Source organism: Physeter macrocephalus, unplaced genomic scaffold, assembly GCF_002837175.3.
Source record: "Physeter macrocephalus isolate SW-GA unplaced genomic scaffold, ASM283717v5 random_7, whole genome shotgun sequence".
Classification (NCBI taxonomy): Eukaryota; Metazoa; Chordata; class Mammalia; order Artiodactyla; family Physeteridae; genus Physeter; species Physeter macrocephalus.
Window position 1 is genome coordinate 39,775 of NW_021145293.1, and position 17,138 is coordinate 56,912.

Genomic DNA, 17,138 nt, shown 5'->3' on the forward strand with positions numbered 1-17,138 from the left:
GCTGTGATGAGGGTGTGATCCAGTGCTCTAGAGGGATGCATGGAGCAGGCCCCAGAATGCAGGAATCCAGTCAAACCCCCAAAACCGCAAAAAGAGGCCCCCAGAGAAGTAGAAAGCAGGGAAGAGGAAAACATTAAGGGGGCTTCAAGGCTTGGTTTCAGTTTTGAGGCCAACTGCGAAGTAACCACACCCCCTCTCTCTAGGGGAGCCTCTCCCACTGTGACTGCATCCCCATCCAATCCCAGAAGTTTCCCTAGGATCGCTACCCCAACCTGGTGGGGTCTTGGGGCCTACTGGGAGCTGTGATGATCAGGAAGTCCCAGGGCCAGAGTGGGGTAAGGGAATACACCACCCTTCCCTTCCTCCAAGCCTTCGGTTTCCCTCTTGCTGGCAAAGCATAAGCCTTTGTTTTCTATCACCATCAATTAAATGCCTCAGCCTTGGCCCTTGTGTTAAAACCCAGGCCTGGAAGAGGGCTCTCGGAAGCAGAGAAACGGACTGCCTTTGAAACAGACTTGCTTATGGAGAGACACAGGGGTAGATGTCAGCAGCTCTGGCTGCCCCCAACTCTCCTCAGGGGGAAAAGGTTCCAGCCCAGCATCTTCGAAAGTCACTGAAGCACAGGGGAGGGAGAAAAGGGCGACCTCTGGCCAGCCCCGGCCACTTCGGTGGTCCCCACTCTTCTGGCTGGGACGGGACAAGGAGGGAGACACACTGGCTGAGGCTGCCACAGAGCTGGCAAGAAGTGTGAGGAGCAGGTCCAAAGCATGTGCGTGCTGACTGGGCGGCCCCAAGGTGGCCGTCCTCTTCCCCACCCCGCCCCAGGGTCCCAGCGGAGGTCCCCAACCCACCCAGCCCTCCCTAATCACCGCCAATTCCGGCAAAACAGCAGAAGCTTCTTAAACTCTAGATGCAGGTTACACGGAAGGCCTTACGAGTTAACTCAGGGGTTCACTAATTCTACTGTCTCCATGCAGTCGGGGAAATGGTGGGGCAGCTGGCCCAGCCTGGCTGGCTGCAGCGCCCGCACATGTGTGTAGCCACGTGTGTACGTGTGAGTGTACGTGTCTCTACGAGGACCCCCCTCCCCACCTGCTTTTCCCTTGCCTCATCCTAAGCCGGATTTGGTCGGCCGTGTTGATTCTTCCCTCCCACACGTGGCTGGCCCAAGTAGGCTGCCTGAGGTGACCCCAATTAGAGCAAGGGGCCCTTGCTGCCAAGAAGTCCCACCCCCCTCCCATTTATAGGATGAACGTGGAGGCCCCACCCACCTGCCCACCCGCTGACCGGCCTATGGCCAGGCATAGCAGGTAGATGGACGGGGAGGGCGTCTGGATTTGGGTCCCACTCACTCCTCCCTAACCCCCCTCGACCAGGGCACGGCGACTTCTGGACGCAGCGCGCTCCCCAGCAACCCCTCTGACGACAACGCAGACAGAAACCTGTGAGGAGAGGAGGGGGTCAGGGCCTGTGCCCCTTTGGCTCCCACAACAGCGCCAGCCCTCTCTGCACACGGCCTCCTCACCTGGCAGTCGCAGTACTCATCTAGACCCCGTAGAAGGCAGCTAGTCTCTCCTTAAGCAGCGGCGGGAACTGCTCTGAGAACTGCTGCCAGTTTTCCTCCCCAACTTGGTCTTTGAAGCCATGGAGAATCTGCAGCGAGGGAGGGGGTGAGGGGAGCCCCGGAGCGGAGCAAGATGAAGATAAACCCGGTCTCTCCCCACCCTGCCGCCTTCCGAGACTAGATCAGGGCCAAGCGGGAGCCCTACCTTATAAAACATGTCCCGAAGGTCATCCTTCGGGCTCACCCAGGAGGCTACAGCGTCGCAGAAGAAAATAAAGTCCTGAAACGTGACGGATCCCACGTGAGGGGCCGTCCAAGCCCAGCCCCAGCAACTTCCCTCAGAGCCCAGCTGCCCCAACCTGCACGACACCCCCGGGGTTGACGCCTATCATCATGCAGATGCCTCGGAAGGCCGAGTCCTTCTCCTCATTGTCCCTGATGTTCCTGAGGGATGTGCACCTGTGGGGAAGGTAAGCAGTGGGGAATCAGCCAGTGAGCCTGGGGCAGGACGGACTTCTGTGGGGGACAGCGGGGGGCGGCGAGCCAGTGGGTGGTGGGGCTGGGAAGGGACATGTATCTGTGAGGCGTGGGGGAAGCAGGAGATCAGGGCTTGGTGGGGCTGGGTCGGGCATCCACGGGTGGGCAGGGTAGGGCTGGGCGGGCACAGGCGAGGGACTGGGTCGGGCCTGTCCCACTCTCCCCCCACCGCCCAGCCCACCGTACGGCAGGCCCCGCACAGGTGGGCACACACCAAGGCCGGATGAACTGCTGCAGCATGGGTGCCACCTCCTGTGGGCACACGTAGCCCAGGCGGCCGATGGTGATGGCTGGAATGGCAGAGGGACTCGTCAGGCGACCTGCAACCCCGAGCGGCCCCGGTACGTGGCAGGGCCTCTAGCACGAGGCACCAGCCCCGCCCCATGGGCCCCAAGAGAATAGCTCCTGCCAGCTCCCTGGGCCCCCAAGCTTGGCCCAGTCAGGGCTCCTCCCCACCCCACTTGGGTCTCTCCCAGGTCTCCCCCGAGGCCAACATCTTTCTTAGGCCTCCTCCCATAGCCCCATTCCAAGTCCTTCCAGTCACCCTCCCTGGTTCTTTCCCAAGGCCTCTCGTCAGCTACCCTCCCAGCCAGGATACCCCACCTCCAGGAGGCGGGCAAGGAGGCAGCAAGGGCCCAGGCCTGGGGCCCACCTGTGTTTTCCAGCAGCGTCTTGGGCGTGTTGGGCCGGTTAATGATCTCCACCAGGTTGTTGAGGACCATCTGCACGTAGGGCTGCATCTCTGCCCCTGGGAGACAGGCCAGTCAGAGCCCCACACAGCCCATGCCACCCACACTGACCCTAGTTGTATCCAGACACTGGCCAATCAGTGAGGGAGCAAGCAACCTTCTCCGGCTATCTGCTGCCCAGGGTCCATGGCCAACCAGAGACAGACCCACACCCTCCCAACACCAGAAGCTTCCCTGGCGTCACTGCTGGACACCAGGGTGAGACCACACCACCCAGCCTCCCTGTGGGGTTAGGCAGAGAGCAGAGAAGCAGTCACAGTCTCCCAACCAATCCCAGGGGGCCTTTCAGCCAGTTGCTTGGAGGGAAGGGAGGTGACAAGTAGTCCAATAAGTACAGGCCTCCTGTCCTGTACCTCTTTGGAGAAGCCAATTACAGATGGCCTTTCAGCCATTTGTCCCCATCTCGGATGAAAATGCTCAGAGGTGTCCCCTTGTCCCTGGCCAATCGGAGCCTTCCTCAAGGAGCACCAGGGCCCTCTAGAGGGAACCTGTCAGTCAGAGCCAGACTCCTGCCCCCAGGCTGGGAACAAGCCAATGGGGAGGGACAGGGCCTGCCCAGCTGTGGGGCGCTTACCCATCTGCATGCAGATCTCGCCAATGGCCCAGGTGGCATTGTTGCAGACAGAGATGAACTCGGGGTTCAAGTTGGTGCCCAGGATGGGCATGAACTCAGCTGGTAGGGAGAAAGGAGGGTGCTGAGCAGGAGGGCCAGCCAGGGTAAGCTGCTGAAACTGGCGGGGCAGGCCCCATCCGACAGTACGAATACATCCCAGTTCGGTCACAGTCCTCCCAGGTCATCTCTCCATCACTTGAGGCCAGGGCTGGGGTCATGGGGTAAGGACGAAATGGGGGTCGTACCGATACAGGGCTTGACATGGATGAAGCAGGCTTTGGTGAGGTCTCCCAGGAGGGCGAAGGAGCTCTGCCGGACCTCAGGCATCGAGTCCTGGGGGTTGAAGCAGGGTCAGTGTGGCCGGGCTCCCCTTCCCCCAACCAGCCAGGATCCCAACTAACTCCTCAGAGCAGGGCAGCTAAGGGAACAGTTCCTGGAGCATGACCTGGCCCTGCCACTTGCCAGTGCCAAGGCTGCAGGCCCCATCTGTACATCTGGGACTCAGGGGGCATGTGAACGAGAATGCCCAGCTCGGTACCACTACAGAAGAGAGCACCTGGAACTGCTGCCCATCCTCGATACGCTGCGGGGTAGGGGCGTGATATTGGAGGGGCTTGTGCTTTCACATTTCCTATTTTCTACTTTTTAATTTTCTACATTGTTGGATTTTTCAATGAGACTTTACATGTCTTATTTGAATCACTTTTAAAAATAATTACAAGCTTTTTTTTTTTTTTTTTGTGGTATGCGGGCCTCCCTCTGTTGTGGCCTCTCCCGTCGCGGAGCACAGGCTCAGCGGCCATGGCTCACGGGCCCAGCCGCTCCGCGGCATGTGGGATCCTCCCAGACCGGGGCGCGAACCCGGTTCCCCTGCATCGGCAGGCGGACGCGCAACCACTGCGCCACCAGGGAAGCCCCTGCAAGCTTTTTTTTTAATGGGTCCTTTCTCCCTGATGTCCTCAGGGCATAACCAAGGCCCTGAGTCCACCCAAGGCAGCCCACAAAGGCTGCTGGGTGTCACCATTGTCCACTTAGAGGCCTGCGAGGGGCCCACCCACCTGCATGCACTGAAAGAGCAGTGTCATGATGTTGCTGCGGGCTACCAGCTGCTCCACATGCCCGCCCAGGCCCTCAGCCAGGCCGCTGAGCAGGTCCAGCGCCACGATCATGAAGTCCTTGTCAGGGGCCTCGTACTGCTCAGGGTGCTGGGTGTACATCTGGGCACAGAAGGGGGCAGGCCGGTGAGGGGAGTGGGCCCAGGCTGGGGCAGCAGCAGAGGAGCGGGTGATGGGGTGGTGGTGGAGGGATGCTCACCATGGCCTGGGCCAGCGTCTTCTGCACCAGGGTAACGCAGCGCTGGTAGACGGGCTCGCAGTAGGGCAGGAAGCCACTCTGCAGGGCGGTGGCGACTGATGACAGGCACTGGCGGGGAGGAGGGCAAGAGAGGTGAGCTCAGGTGGGTGGGACGGGGCCTCGGGAGAGGGCCTGGAGCTCACCCACCTCCAGCAGAGGGAAGAGGTCCTTGTCTTCATCCTTGAGCTCGTTCCACTTCTGGATCAGTGGAGGCATCAGCTTCTGGATGTATTCCTGGAAGGGGAGCAGGAAGTTGGGGCTCCCTGGGTGTGGGTGGTGGCCTGGGAACCAGCAGGGCTCCCTGTGACTCAGAGGTGCCCATCATCTGAGCAATGAGGTCTAGGCTCCTCGCTTGGTTCATGGGGCCCTGCGAGGCCTCGCCATCCAGCCAGACCTCCAGGCCCTTCTAGTTCACTCCCTTCTCACCCATCCCAAGCCCCACCCCCACCCCCCTCCTGCCCCTCGGAGCCTGAGTCAGCGCTTCCTGCTCCCCGCAGGCCCCTGAGCTCCCCCGGCACAGCACTTACCACGCTGTCTCATAACTGTCTGTCTCCCCCACTAGACTGGGAACAGGGCGAGGGCTGGGGCCGGGTCTGTCTGTCTGCCTGTCGAGGTCATGGCCACGTCCCTGGCGTGCGACACGGGTCGCCGCCAGGTCACCGGATGCCAGGGGCACAGGGATCGGGAGGAGGGAGCCGCTGTGGGGTCTCACCGGCTGGTTGAGGTGATGGCCCACAGAGTCGGCCAGTGTGCCGATGGCATCGTAGAGGATGAGCAGGTTCTTGTGCTGGTACTTGCCAAAGGCAAAAACAAGGGTGTCCAAGATGTAGCTGAGGTAAGGGACCAGCTCCGTGCAGGCCTCCTCCTCCAGGGTGGCGAAGGCACTGGAAGCGGGGAGGGGTTTAGCAGACAGCCACAGGCGGGGCTGGGCTCTGAGTGGAGTCAGGGAGGGTGCACTCGGGATCAGCCAGTACGAATACGTGAGAAATCAGCACAATGTCAGGGGTCATGAGTATCATCACTTCCCAGAGAGCAGCCAGTGGGGCCAGGTGAGGTGAGGGCTGTGGGGCCAGGGGTCGAGGTTCACCTGCAGGCCGCCTCCTGTACCCTCTTGTTGCCATCCAGGATGCGCTTGAGCAGCTCCGTCATCAGAGGTTTGAGGTGCATGTCAGGGGGCTGGCTGACCACCCAGTGGGCATAGCGGCTCAGGGTCCAGCAGGCGATGGAGCGGACCAGGGCCTTCTTGTCCGATAAGCACTGGATGAGGTGTGGGATCAGCTCTGGCAGGTAGGGCACCATGCCCTGCATGCAGCCTGCAAGGAGCCGGCACAGAGGCAAGGCTGAGCCCAACTGGGCCGGGCCACATCCACCCTCCTGGGGAGAGGATCAGCCGCACCTGACAGATGGGGAAACTGAAGCCTGGAGGTTAAGTAACTGGCTCAGAGTCACAGAGCCAGTGAAAGGCAGGGTGGGGATGGGAAACGGCTTCAGAGCAAGACTTTCCTCTCCATCAGCTCCACCCCATTCCAGGGCTTGTGATGTTTTCACCTGGTCACTAGTTCATTCATAGATGGCCAAGCTGCACACTGACTTGGGTTTTATGGGTAATAACAACCCAGATGGACAGAAAGGACCTTTCCTTTGAAACCTTTCTTGGATGTTTGTGATTTTTCTTTTTCTATTTTACATTTTTTCTTTTTAAAAACCCTTAACCGTGTCTCTCTTTTCATTACAGAACACAGATAATAAATAGCACACCCTCTGATAATCCCAAGCCCTGAGATCTATTTTTACCAGTTTAGGGTCAGTTTCTTGAGATCTTTTCCCATTATATATGCAGAACACTTCACGTAGTCTATTAAGATACATATGTGCATTGTGTAACATGTTATGTATTCTGTTAACATAAGACCCATTACTCATTATATGACGAAACATTTCCTTAGACAACTTTGAAAAGCTCTCCAGGATGAGGGCTCCTGCTGCCCTCTCTGCTTGTTCTAGCAGGCCTGGATGCTGAGGGGGTCGTGTGTGCTGCCTGTAACAGTTCTGCAAAGCCCTCTGGTAGTTCACGCTGTACACCCCATCCGTCGGGACAAGGGGAACCTGGAAACCGTGTCAATACAGCACAAGCACACCGTGTGAAGTTTAAGGAAACACCACTGCACACTTCGGATTCTGGCAGGCCAGCCTCGCAGCCAGAGCAGGTTTGAGGCCCAGCTTCACTCTGGGTGACGAGGGAAGTGCCGTTAATTCTCTCTGCACTTTAGTTCCCCCATCTAAGAAACCCACCTCCTCAGGTGGTAGTGAGCCCGCAGGACAGGGCTGCCTGCTGTGGGGCAAGCACTGCGGAAGTGCCTGTTATTATTGTTGCTGTAATTATGCTTATGGCCTGTCCATGAGAATTAAGGAGGGAGCTTGCTTTCGGGGGTCCCTTTCAGGCCCATGGGCTGAAGGGAAGATTCAAATCCCAGGGCTGTTTGGAGTGGGGTGAGCAGGCCTCTGGAGAGAACCTGGGGATGGCGTCGCCCCCGACAAGCCTGCCTGGGCCAGCCCCAGTCTCACACCAGCATGGGGATCAGAGGTCAGGCGCAGCCAGGCTGGCAGGTCACTTACCCTCAGCAATGGCGCCCAGCACCAGGATGCCCGACTCCTTGACCACCCACTCGGGGTGGAAGAGGAGGCCCTTGAGCAGGGGGAGTAGGTGGGGCAGCAGTTCCTCCCGGAAGACGTTAGCCAGGACGTCCAGTGCAGCCGCCGAGCACTTCCCTGGGGTGGGAGGGGAGATGGGGGGGAGGGGCGGCGGGCTCAGGGAGGCACATCAGGCAGGCCACCAGCCCTCCTCTCTGTACCCCCCGGGATCAGAGATCATGATTAGAATCTTCATGATTTGCTCCGTATAGGCTTCTGATTACGTCCGTATAGGCTTCTGATTACCTCCTGAGAGGGGAGCCCAGGGCTTGCTGCCCCGTACTTCCCCCTCTCACCCTAGGCCAGGCCACTTACTCAGATTCCAGTCGGACAAAGCATCATCGTCATCATCATCCTCTGCATCCTCAGAGCCATCAGGCCGCTCAGCCTCATGGGGCAGCGTCACCGTGCGTGACTTGTGGAAACGTGGCTTGATATCCTGCTCGCTGTCAGGGACGGCCTCATCCTCCTCCACATCCCCCTGTGGAGCCAGGCAGATGGCTAAGCACCAAAGAGGCCCCCATCCCCAGTGCCCCAGCCTTCATCCACCTGCCTGTGCCTGGTGGTCAGCCCTAACTAACCTTGAGCAGAATGATGTCGATTTCTGAGTACTTCATCCCGTTTACCAGGATAGGGATCAACCTGTTGGAAGAGAGGCTGTTAATCAGGATGCAGGGGCCCCAGAGGGGGCTTACAGCCTGGGGAAGAGGGAAGCAGAGGTGAGGGGAGGAGGTCAGGGAGCCAAGGGGAAGACTGTACATGCTGATCCTGCTTATCCTACACCCATTCATTTCCCTTAGTGGGTACTATCTCAACCGAGTCTCAGCCACTGTGACTGGGTCAGAGCTGACACTACTCCTAGCTCCACAGGAAGGCTCTGGACCCAGACCCCTGGCTACTCAGTGAATTCCCAACCCCTGAATACATTGAGAAGCTTGGAATAGTGCCTGACCCCTAGCACACCATAAAGCAGGGACGTGTGGCCCTGTCACCAGGCACTTCCCTAGGATGGGGCCTGGTTAGGGGACCAAACAGGCAGGGCAGCCTGCCCCCTCAGCTGGAGCCCACGCACCTCGGGATCGGAGATTTTGGTTAGAGCCCTCACTGACTCGGGGACAGAAAAGTGATCCAAGTTGGTCAAGGAGGATCAGCCCTAGGACTTTTGCGGCGATACTGGTTGAGAGAGAATTTCTTTACTCTGAGGCTCCTGAGCTGGAAGGCTGCAGAAGGCCACAGTACTACGACGAGGGAAGGCTGTGCCTGAGAACAAAGCCAACATAGAGGAAGTAGATCTCAGACCAGACAGACGCCTTTCACATCCTTTGAGCACCTGGATCCAGCTATGCCTAAAGCCTCTGTTGAGTCTTCACTTTTTTCTACCTATAACTTAACCTAATTTTTAAGTCGTTAAAGCTACATACTTATCGTTTGCAAAATAAATGTGCACAGGAATAAAAGTAAACCGAGATACAAGATGTGGACTGAGGCTAGCACAGGAGCTGACCAGAAGGAAAGGCATAGGCACGGCAAGGGGTGGAGGCTGGGGTGGGACAGAGGGCAGAAGCAGCACTCACTGGACCAGGTGGGAGGCCAGGACTTCCTTGCAGATGGGCTGCTCGGCCAGTGTCAGCCAGAACTCGCAGGCCTCGAGGGCCACGTTCTCATCGTGGTCCTGGGTCCTCTGCAGCATGTACTGGGGTGGGATGGGAGAAAGGCTAAGGCCTGGCCCGGCCAGGGGTAGCTCCCCACCTGCCTCCCACCCCTCAGCGCACACGCGGGCTGGCCCTGGCCAGGCGCACCTGGATGATGCTGTGCATGTGGGGGATGAGCCTGTCGATCCGCACTTCCAGCAGCATCACCAGTGCACGGCACACGTTCTTCCGCACCTCAGGGTCATCATCCACGGCCAGGGCAAACAGATGCTGCAGGGAAGCCGGGGTCAGCTGCGGCTCGGCCCTCGGCCCTCCTCCTGCTCCCCTCCCCAGCCCAGTGGCCCACCTCGATGAAGGTGTCGATGTTGTCCATCAATGCCTGGGCCCGGTCCATGATAAACTGATTCACACATGCGATGGCATGGGACCTGGCAGGGGGCAGGCAGCACATGGGTCACTCCTGACCCCACCCGTCCCACCTGCTCCAGGCCCCCTGCAGACCCCTGGGGAGCCGCACCCACCGGATCTTGGGGCTGCAGTGCTTGAAGAACTGTAGGAACTTGGGAATCATGATGTTGAGGGGCCTGTTGAGGGCATCGCTGTCCAGAAGTTCGGATGAGTCTTCGCAGATCTTCTGCAGGGCTCCGAAGGCTCCCTGAGTGGAGGGGAGCAGGCACATGGGTGTGGGTCCCGGTCTGGCCCCAGCTCCCGCTTAGGCAGGCAGGCCATGGCTCGTCCCCTACCTCACAAGTGTTGTAATCCTCCGAGTTGAGTAGGTTGCACAGCTGGGGCAGCAGCTCGGGCCACATCTGCAGCTCGCCCTTGGAAGCGATGGTGGTGATGAGAATGCCTGGGGCGGCCAGGAAAGGACGCTGCCTCAGGCTGGGTGCGGGCCTGCCTGGCGCCCCAGCCCTCCTTGCTGCACACTCACTCCAGCACACACACTTTCTGTGCGCCACCCCCTGTAACCCTACACACTCTTTGAGATCCTCTGAGTCTTACTGTGAGCCAGTCCTGTTTCAGGCCCTGGGATGCAGCACAGAACTAAACACAAAATCCCTTCCCCTAGGACCTATCTAGTGAGGGAGGCTGTGAGGTAAAGATAAATCAGCAAAAGACCTGGGCGTCTAGATGCCAAGAGATAAGGGAGGAAATAAAGCAGAGAAAATGGTTAGCAAGTGCTGAGGATGAGGGTAACAATTTTTAATTGGGTGGCTAAAGAAGGCCTTACTAGGTGACACCTTGATATCTGAGCAAAGACCTGAGGAGGTGAGGGAGAAGCCATCTAGGTTCTGTTCTCAGAAGTGAGAACAGCTGTTTCAGGAGGGAGTGGTTCAGAGCACGGACCTGACCTAGTCACTTCTGAGCTCTGCTACTTGCCAGGCAAATCCCTTAACATCTATGTGCCTCAGTTTTCTCATCTGTAAAATGGCAGTAATAACAGTACTACACTACCATCCACGGTGCTGGAACATTCAGTGAATCAATATCCTTAACACACTGAGAAGTTTATTGGCCAAGAGTGACAGCTGAGGGCATCGTCACAGGCTGACTCCCACTGCATCTTCTTACCTATGGTGGCCCGGATGAGAGAGGAGGCATCACCGATGTTGTTGAGACATTCCTGTTTGATGAAGTCGGCCACAGGTGGTGGAAAGCTCTGGTAGTGTGCCTTCACGTTGTTCTTGAGGATGAGGCCACTGAGAGAGCGAGTTGGCTCATCTGGGGGAAGAGGCCTGAGGCTTAGGGAACCAAAGGGGAGAAAGTGGGGTCAGACTTGTGTGGAGGGGCACTAAGGCCATACCTTCCGACTTGAGTCTGGTCAGGACGAATATCAGGTAGTTGTTGAAGTCGGGAAACTGGTTCAGTTGTTTGAGTTTCTGCTAGGTTGTTAAGGGTCTTGGGAGACAGAGGTCTTCCCCAGGCAGAGCCCCCTTACTGCCATATAGCTGATACTACTTCTGACTATGGGGACCAGGCAACCAGCTCCTGGAACCCCACCTGTCAACCCCCATGCCCAGAATAACACAGCATTTCAGGCACATGAGATTCATACAGCGGGTGGGGGAGCATGCCTGAGCTTCCCACCACTCCTGAAGATCCTGGCCAGAGCAGGAGAGGGTTAGCAAACTCAGCTCTCTCTGAAGTTGGCAGCTCTGCTCACTAGCAATCCAATGTTGCATGCTTTTTTTAAAAAAAAAAAAAAGAAGGGAACTCACACTTTCAAGTGAAACTTGCTAATGGTTTAAATAATTTAAAAGTTTAACTTATAGCATTTTAAATGACCAACTGAAAAAAGGAAATTTTACCCATGAAACTCAATTAAAGCTAAGCGCCAGCTAAAAGTGTCCCCTTCTCCTGCTGGGCCACATTTCCTCTGGGAATGGGACCCAAGAATCCTAATCCTTAATTCTCTGCCAAGGCCTGCTCCTGCCACAGCAGAAAGAGTCTAAGAATTAGGGAGTAGACCCCTTCCTCTCTGGCCTTCAGGAGCTGCAGATGTCTGCCCCGTCCCCCCAGACCCGGAAGGAAGGAAGGATACATCCTGCACGATGCGCTGCGTGGCTGTGTTGGGCGACTGCGAGTCTTTGAGCAGCTGCAGGACCTGCTGCAGGCCCTGCTCGTCTGGCTGCCAGTCCATGGCGCAAGGTGAACTGCGGGGGTAGGGGCCAGGATCAGCGCTGGATCCCAGGGGCTCCGTGTGAGTCCCGGGCTGAGCCCCCGCAGAGGTGGTGGCGGCGGTAGCAGGGCGGGAGCGTCCTCGGCGGACAGGGGGAGGCCGCCGATCCACGCCCGCCCAAGTGCGGGGTCCCCGCCAGCTGCGCCAGCTACGGCCGCACAGTCTCGGGCTTGGGAGCGCGGGCGGGGGTATGTGGAAGCGGGCCATGCGAGGTGGCGACGGGACCCGGCGGATCCTCATCCCACCCAACACTGGGCCTCCATCCCACCGCGGCCCATGCCGCCGCCCTCGGCTGCGGGCCCTAAGGCTTCCACTTCCCTCGAAGCTGCTAGGCGAGGGCCCAGCCCCCTCCCCATCCAGGGGCCCTGCCCCAGAACACGATAGCGCCCCAGCCCCCGTGGTCTCTCCCGTGCCGGCACGCAGTCCAGCGATTCCCCTTAATCAGACCCAAAGCAGTCTCCAGACAGGTCCCTGATGCCTCTCCGCAGGAGAATCAACCAAGCCCACCTAACCGGCGACAGAAGGCCCCTGGACGGGTCCCTGTCGCTTCCTCAATCAGATCTGGCAAAGCCTCCCCCCACAGCGCTCCAACCCCCCGCCCCAGTCAGCATTAACTCCCTCTGACGGGTCACTACTGCCTCCCCCAATCAAGTTCGACCAAGCCTCCCACCACCTCGAACCGAAAACCCTCTTCGTCCGATCCCTGCGGCTCCCCCCAATTAGACCTGGCCGAACACCCCCCGGGGCATTTCCTCCAACTGATCCCAGCGACGCCTCGCAGTCAGACCCAGAAAAGCCCTCTAGGCTGAAGTCTGAAGCCCTTTCCCTATCAGGGTCCAAAAAGCACCCCCCAACTTTTCAATGCGGCCTCCCCCAATCAGACCCAACCATACCCCACCGAAACAGCCCCCTACACACACCCGATGCTCGCGACGTCCCCCAATCAGTCCCTAAACAGTCCCCATACGATTCCCCCAATCAGAGCCCCTCCAGCACGACCCCAGACGCCCCACTGGCCCGATTCTCGCGGCACCGGGACCTGGCCCGGTTCCGAGGCCCCACCCCCAAAGCCCGGCTCGGTTCCCCCCTCCCCCGCCCCGGCCCATTATCGCTGCCTCCTCAATCGGGCCCAACCGGGTTCTCGGCCTTTCTCGGTCAGGCGCGGCCCCGACGCCCGGGCCGCGCGCCGCGCAGGCCTGAAGCCCTGCGGGGGTCGACGCAAGCCGGGGCCCAGCCGGTTAGGGTCCGGGTGAGGCTCACTTACCCGGCCTCGGGTAGCAGCAGCGGGGCCTTAAGCCGCGGCTTCTCCTGAGACTCGCGAGGAAGGAGGGAGCCAAAGAGAGGGAGCAAAAAAAAAAAAAAAAAGGAAAAAAAAAACGCGGCCGTATATGAACCGCGGAGGCTTCCGTACGCCGTTCAAACTGGCCTAGAAGAGCCAATCAGGAGAAACAGCCGTCGCACGTGGCCTGGCACGGCCGACCTAGGCCCCGCGGAGGCCGGGTCACGTGACCGAAGAGATGAAGCCTCTCTAGGCCTCTCTGGCCGGCCGGTCATCCCACCATCTCGTTTTCTTAGCCTGTCTCACGCTGGCCTGACAGGACCTCTTTTCTGGAACTAGGAGTTTGGTGGCTCGTGGGACTTTTTGGTGTACGGTGGACCCGGAAACCCTTCATTCAGAGCCAACTGCGCCTTTGGCACCCCCCTCCTCTAAGAATTGAACTGTGCCTTCCTCCCTCCATCCAGACGATACTTGGGAGGAGTACATGTGCGTGCAGAGAAAGAGTGGAGGGGACTGAGCCTGGGTTGGACTTTATACCCGAGACAAAGGAAGGAAAGCCAGACAAAGGGAGTGCCTGAGACGGGCTGGGTTCCTGAAGAAGCCTCTGCCATATTTTGCGTTATTTATTTTCCAGTACTGTTTGACAACTTTTAAAAGGATATGAAACAAAAAACCCACGAGGATATAAAATTTTAAACAAAATGAACTAATAAACGCTAGAGCAAAACGCCTATCTCCTTTCGTTCCCTGAGGCTGAATGAGGTGAAACAGTTAAGGAAATTTAGGTAAGGGAAGGAAGACGAAAAAAGACACTCCGTGATTCTTGTGCCGTCTGAGGACAAAGTAGGGCACCCCTTTTCTTAAGAGTAAAGCGGAGTAGGGAGGAGCATGAGCGTCCCCGTTCCCCCCTCCCCACGTCTCCGCCCTCTTGACAAAAAGTTGGGCGACCTTCTGCCCCTCGGAGCTTTAGTTTCCCCATTTGTCGAATGGGTATAAGAATAGTTTGCTGGGACAGAGATAATCCAAGTTAAGCATTACAAGACCTGCAGTAAATTGTTCTTCAAAAACGTGGCTTTTACTCCGAGGCTCAAGGCCGTCCTTTTACTGTATTTGGCCCCTCCCTAAACCAATATTTACTGAATTTACTGAATCAACTAGGGCTCTAATCCCAAAGAACAACCCAGCCCTGCCCTGAGGGACGTTTTGGCCTCGGGAGAGGCACAGGTCAATTTTTGTCCCAGCCTGGAGGAGGGGGACAGTTTTCTCAGTCCACTTGCCATTGCCAGTCAGTCCTGACTCCGTTTATTCATGAAAAACAGGTACCTAAGGCCTCTCTTGCCGAATACTGGGGCCGTCAGGGTTTGGGGAAGGGTCAGCTGGCGCCAAACTCCACTTCAGGAGTTGCGATCCCTAAAGTAGCAGACTGGATTGCCACCGCAGCCGGCTCCACTAGACAGGAAACCGGTTTGAGGGACACGTGCGGAAAGCCGCCGCCTTCGCATGCGCAATGGTCTTCCCTACGCATCGTGAGGGCCTAGAACTACAAATCCCATCTTGCCGTGCGCCCGCGTCGCCGCGCTTACGGTCTCTGGCTAAGACTCGAATCTGAGGGGTTGAAGAGCCCCCCAGAGTTGGGCGTTGAGCAGAAGGAAGAATGAGGCTGAGGGGCTGGGACGGGATCTGGAGGTTTCGGGAGAGGATGCGAACCGTAGGAGTTTTCTGCTCACGGTTGGGGGTTGCCTCAGACAAGGGTCAGGTGGGGAGCGCGTTGGAGATGCAGGAGAGAATTTGTTAATGCTCACCCCCTACTTTTAATATGTCTAGTGTCCAACGGCCCCGAGCAGGCCTCGGGGGAGAGAGGAGGCCGGGCAGAATAATGTGACCCCTGCTGCCTGTATAGTCCACAGTATTGGCCCTCGTGTGATCACAGGTCTTTCTTTGTCTCCCCAGATGGTGAATTTCAGTACTGAATCGAAAATTTAAAAAAAAAAAATTTTTCCCCCGTATTTATTATGCACCTACTGCCTGTCACTGTACAAATGGTATTCTCACAACAGCGCTGTGCACGGCAAACTTACTTCAACTAGAAGCGCTCAGTACAAAAAAGAAACTCAAAGAACTGATGCCCAACCGTGAATCTGAGATGGGAGACAAACACTTCTCAGTTTACAACAGCCTCCCTGCCTGAGCATCTCATCACACTGCACCTTCCCATCAAGGTTATTTCTCAAACACGGTCCCCAAACACAAGCCAATTGCTTCACCTAGAGAAACAATAACAGCCACTTTGATTGTCAGTTAACGATGGCTGTATGAACATTGCCCTTACTTTAGAACTTCACTCTAAAGGAGTTTCAGTATTTTATCCCTACTTTATAGATGAAGAACCTGAACCACAGAAAGGCTAAATGACTTGCCCAAGATCACACAGCAAACAGACACCAGAATAGTTTGAAGCTGGGACTGTGTGACTCACCAAAACCTGAATTTGATTCTCCTCCCTCTTCAGACATTCCCCAGGTCAAGGAAGGTGAGCTCAGTGAAAGGAGGTGCTGGGACACCATCAGCTCCCTCTGTCTCCTGATACTCCAGAATAGAGGCTGAGCTGCTGCAGGGGCGACCTACTTCTCCCACTTATGTTTCTTTTTAAAGATCCAGAGGCTGTGGGTGGCTTTGAGGGAGGAGGAGGTAGAGTTGGCTCCATTGGCTTCCTGTGTCCTCTCCCCCACACTACATTCCCAAGGTTAAAGTCACACTTGGGCCAGCTCAGCATCCTGAAAGTAGGAGGGAGACCTTTGAGGTGATGTGGAAAATAAACCAGACAAGCCTTACAGTGTGTTAGCAGGAAGTGAGGGGGGACATGTTGCCTGTTCCAAAGTCTGTTTGCTCACTCTTCAAGCTGGGCGTGGTTTCAGCTCAGGGTCTTTGCACCTGCTGTTCCTTTAGCCCGAACACTCTTCCAAGGACCATCTTCACTGCCTGCCCCACCTCCTTCGGGACTTGGAACAAATGGTATGGCCATTCCCGACCAACTTAAAGTTGCCATCTCTCCCACTCTCATCACAGTCCCCCTTTCATGCTTTTTTCCCCCGCCACAAAATGTATAACCATGTGGTGTTCTGTATTTTGTTTCTTGTCTGTTTCCCCCAACCAGAATGTTCGCTCCACTAGGACAGGGAGTTTGGTGTTTTGGTGCTCAGTATTTGGAATGCCCCACACCCCACAGGCTGAATCTGGCAGTGTGAGGCTGGGTAGGTGCTACCTTAGCCCTCCTCCACCTGCCTCCACGGGTGGTGGAGGGCCAAGCACATGGTCACCACCTGATCCTCAGAGTCACGATGCTCCCCTGTGGTAAGAGGGATGGGAGCCTGGCCGTAGAATGGGCAGGAGTGCCGAGCTGCTCAGCATTCGTGCCTGGAAAGGCGTGGGAGATGGGCCCACAGCTGGGGGGCCTAGATGTTGCTCCAGGTCTAATAGGTTTGAAAAGGGGTCAGGAGGCAAGGGCATCTTAAAACATTTGTGGGCTCCAGGGAAAGCAGGCAGCCAGGCAGCCTTCAGCTCCAGCAGGATGAGCAATGAGGCAAGGAAGACACAGAAGTACAAGGAGTACTAGAGGGGCACTAGGGGCATCAGGTTTCCTTTAGGACACCTTGTCCCCTGATATATCAACTGTCATGTTCTGCAAGGTGGGACAAACAAGCCCCTTCCCTGGAAGGGCTACAGGTAGCTGGCAGGACAGAGCAGCCCCACGGGAATCCAGATCCTAGCCCTCTTTACTTCCTCCACTGCCAACACCCCATCACCTCCCCTTGCCTGATCATGGCCTGGCCTCCTCCATCTCCCAGGTTCTGCCCAGACCCCTTCAGCCAGAGGGATCCTGTTAAGACACACTGAATAAAACACATCATGTTGCTCCTTCCCACAACCCCCCCAAAGGTTTCTCACCCAAATTCTCACCCTAGTACACAAGGCTCTGCATATAATCCACCCATGCTCCTCACTCAGCCAGCTCCAGTCACA

The 17,138-nt window shown here is 57.1% G+C and overlaps 1 protein-coding gene and 2 non-coding genes across 8 annotated transcripts; all 3 read right to left on the reverse strand.

The window, feature by feature from the left end:
* Window positions 1-789: 789 nt before the first annotated feature.
* On the reverse strand, window positions 790-15,707 carry TNPO2 (transportin 2). 6 transcript variants are annotated; one of them, XM_007103591.4, is made up of 25 exons: window positions 15,595-15,707; window positions 11,702-11,813; window positions 10,964-11,039; window positions 10,732-10,881; window positions 9,903-10,009; window positions 9,681-9,814; window positions 9,506-9,587; window positions 9,307-9,429; window positions 9,082-9,200; window positions 8,089-8,149; window positions 7,823-7,988; window positions 7,433-7,585; window positions 5,904-6,129; window positions 5,529-5,700; window positions 4,964-5,050; window positions 4,778-4,885; window positions 4,522-4,680; window positions 3,709-3,796; window positions 3,425-3,523; window positions 2,754-2,849; window positions 2,316-2,421; window positions 1,924-2,023; window positions 1,770-1,844; window positions 1,526-1,653; window positions 790-1,442 (listed from the first exon to the last, which is right to left on the reverse strand). In XM_007103591.4, exons 2-24 carry the CDS (start codon window positions 11,798-11,800, stop codon window positions 1,546-1,548), a joined length of 2,694 nt encoding a protein of 897 aa, XP_007103653.1. In that variant the 5' UTR covers window positions 11,801-11,813; window positions 15,595-15,707; the 3' UTR covers window positions 790-1,442; window positions 1,526-1,545. The 6 variants fall into 6 exon arrangements, with proteins under 6 accessions (XP_007103653.1, XP_028338922.2, XP_007103652.1 ...); XM_028483121.2 differs by lacking the exon at window positions 15,595-15,707 and adding an exon at window positions 13,104-13,206 and having other exon boundaries at window positions 1,552-1,653; window positions 2,316-2,391; XM_007103590.4 differs by lacking the exon at window positions 15,595-15,707 and adding an exon at window positions 13,104-13,206.
* LOC129391783 (small nucleolar RNA ZL2) lies at window positions 3,593-3,667 on the reverse strand. Its single transcript, XR_008616468.1, has one exon. It is a non-coding gene; the product is annotated as a small nucleolar RNA ZL2 (small nucleolar RNA).
* On the reverse strand, window positions 5,775-5,844 carry LOC112067674 (small nucleolar RNA SNORD41). The gene has a single exon (XR_002893409.1). It is a non-coding gene; the product is annotated as a small nucleolar RNA SNORD41 (small nucleolar RNA).
* Window positions 15,708-17,138: the final 1,431 nt, after the last annotated feature.

Excerpts from the sequence above, each read along its gene's own strand:
- TNPO2 (XM_007103588.4), bottom strand. The coding sequence starts at position 12,079 with ATGAGGATCCGCCGGGTCCCGTCGCCACCTCGCATGGCCCGCTTCCAC. Across the intron at positions 11,040-11,701 it reads CGCAGCGCATCGTGCAGGAT|AAACTCAAACAACTGAACCA; the intron begins GTATCCTTCCTT and ends ACAACCTAGCAG. Across the intron at positions 9,588-9,680 it reads CACTGCAGCCCCAAGATCCG|GTCCCATGCCATCGCATGTG; the intron begins GTGGGTGCGGCT and ends GCCCCCTGCCAG.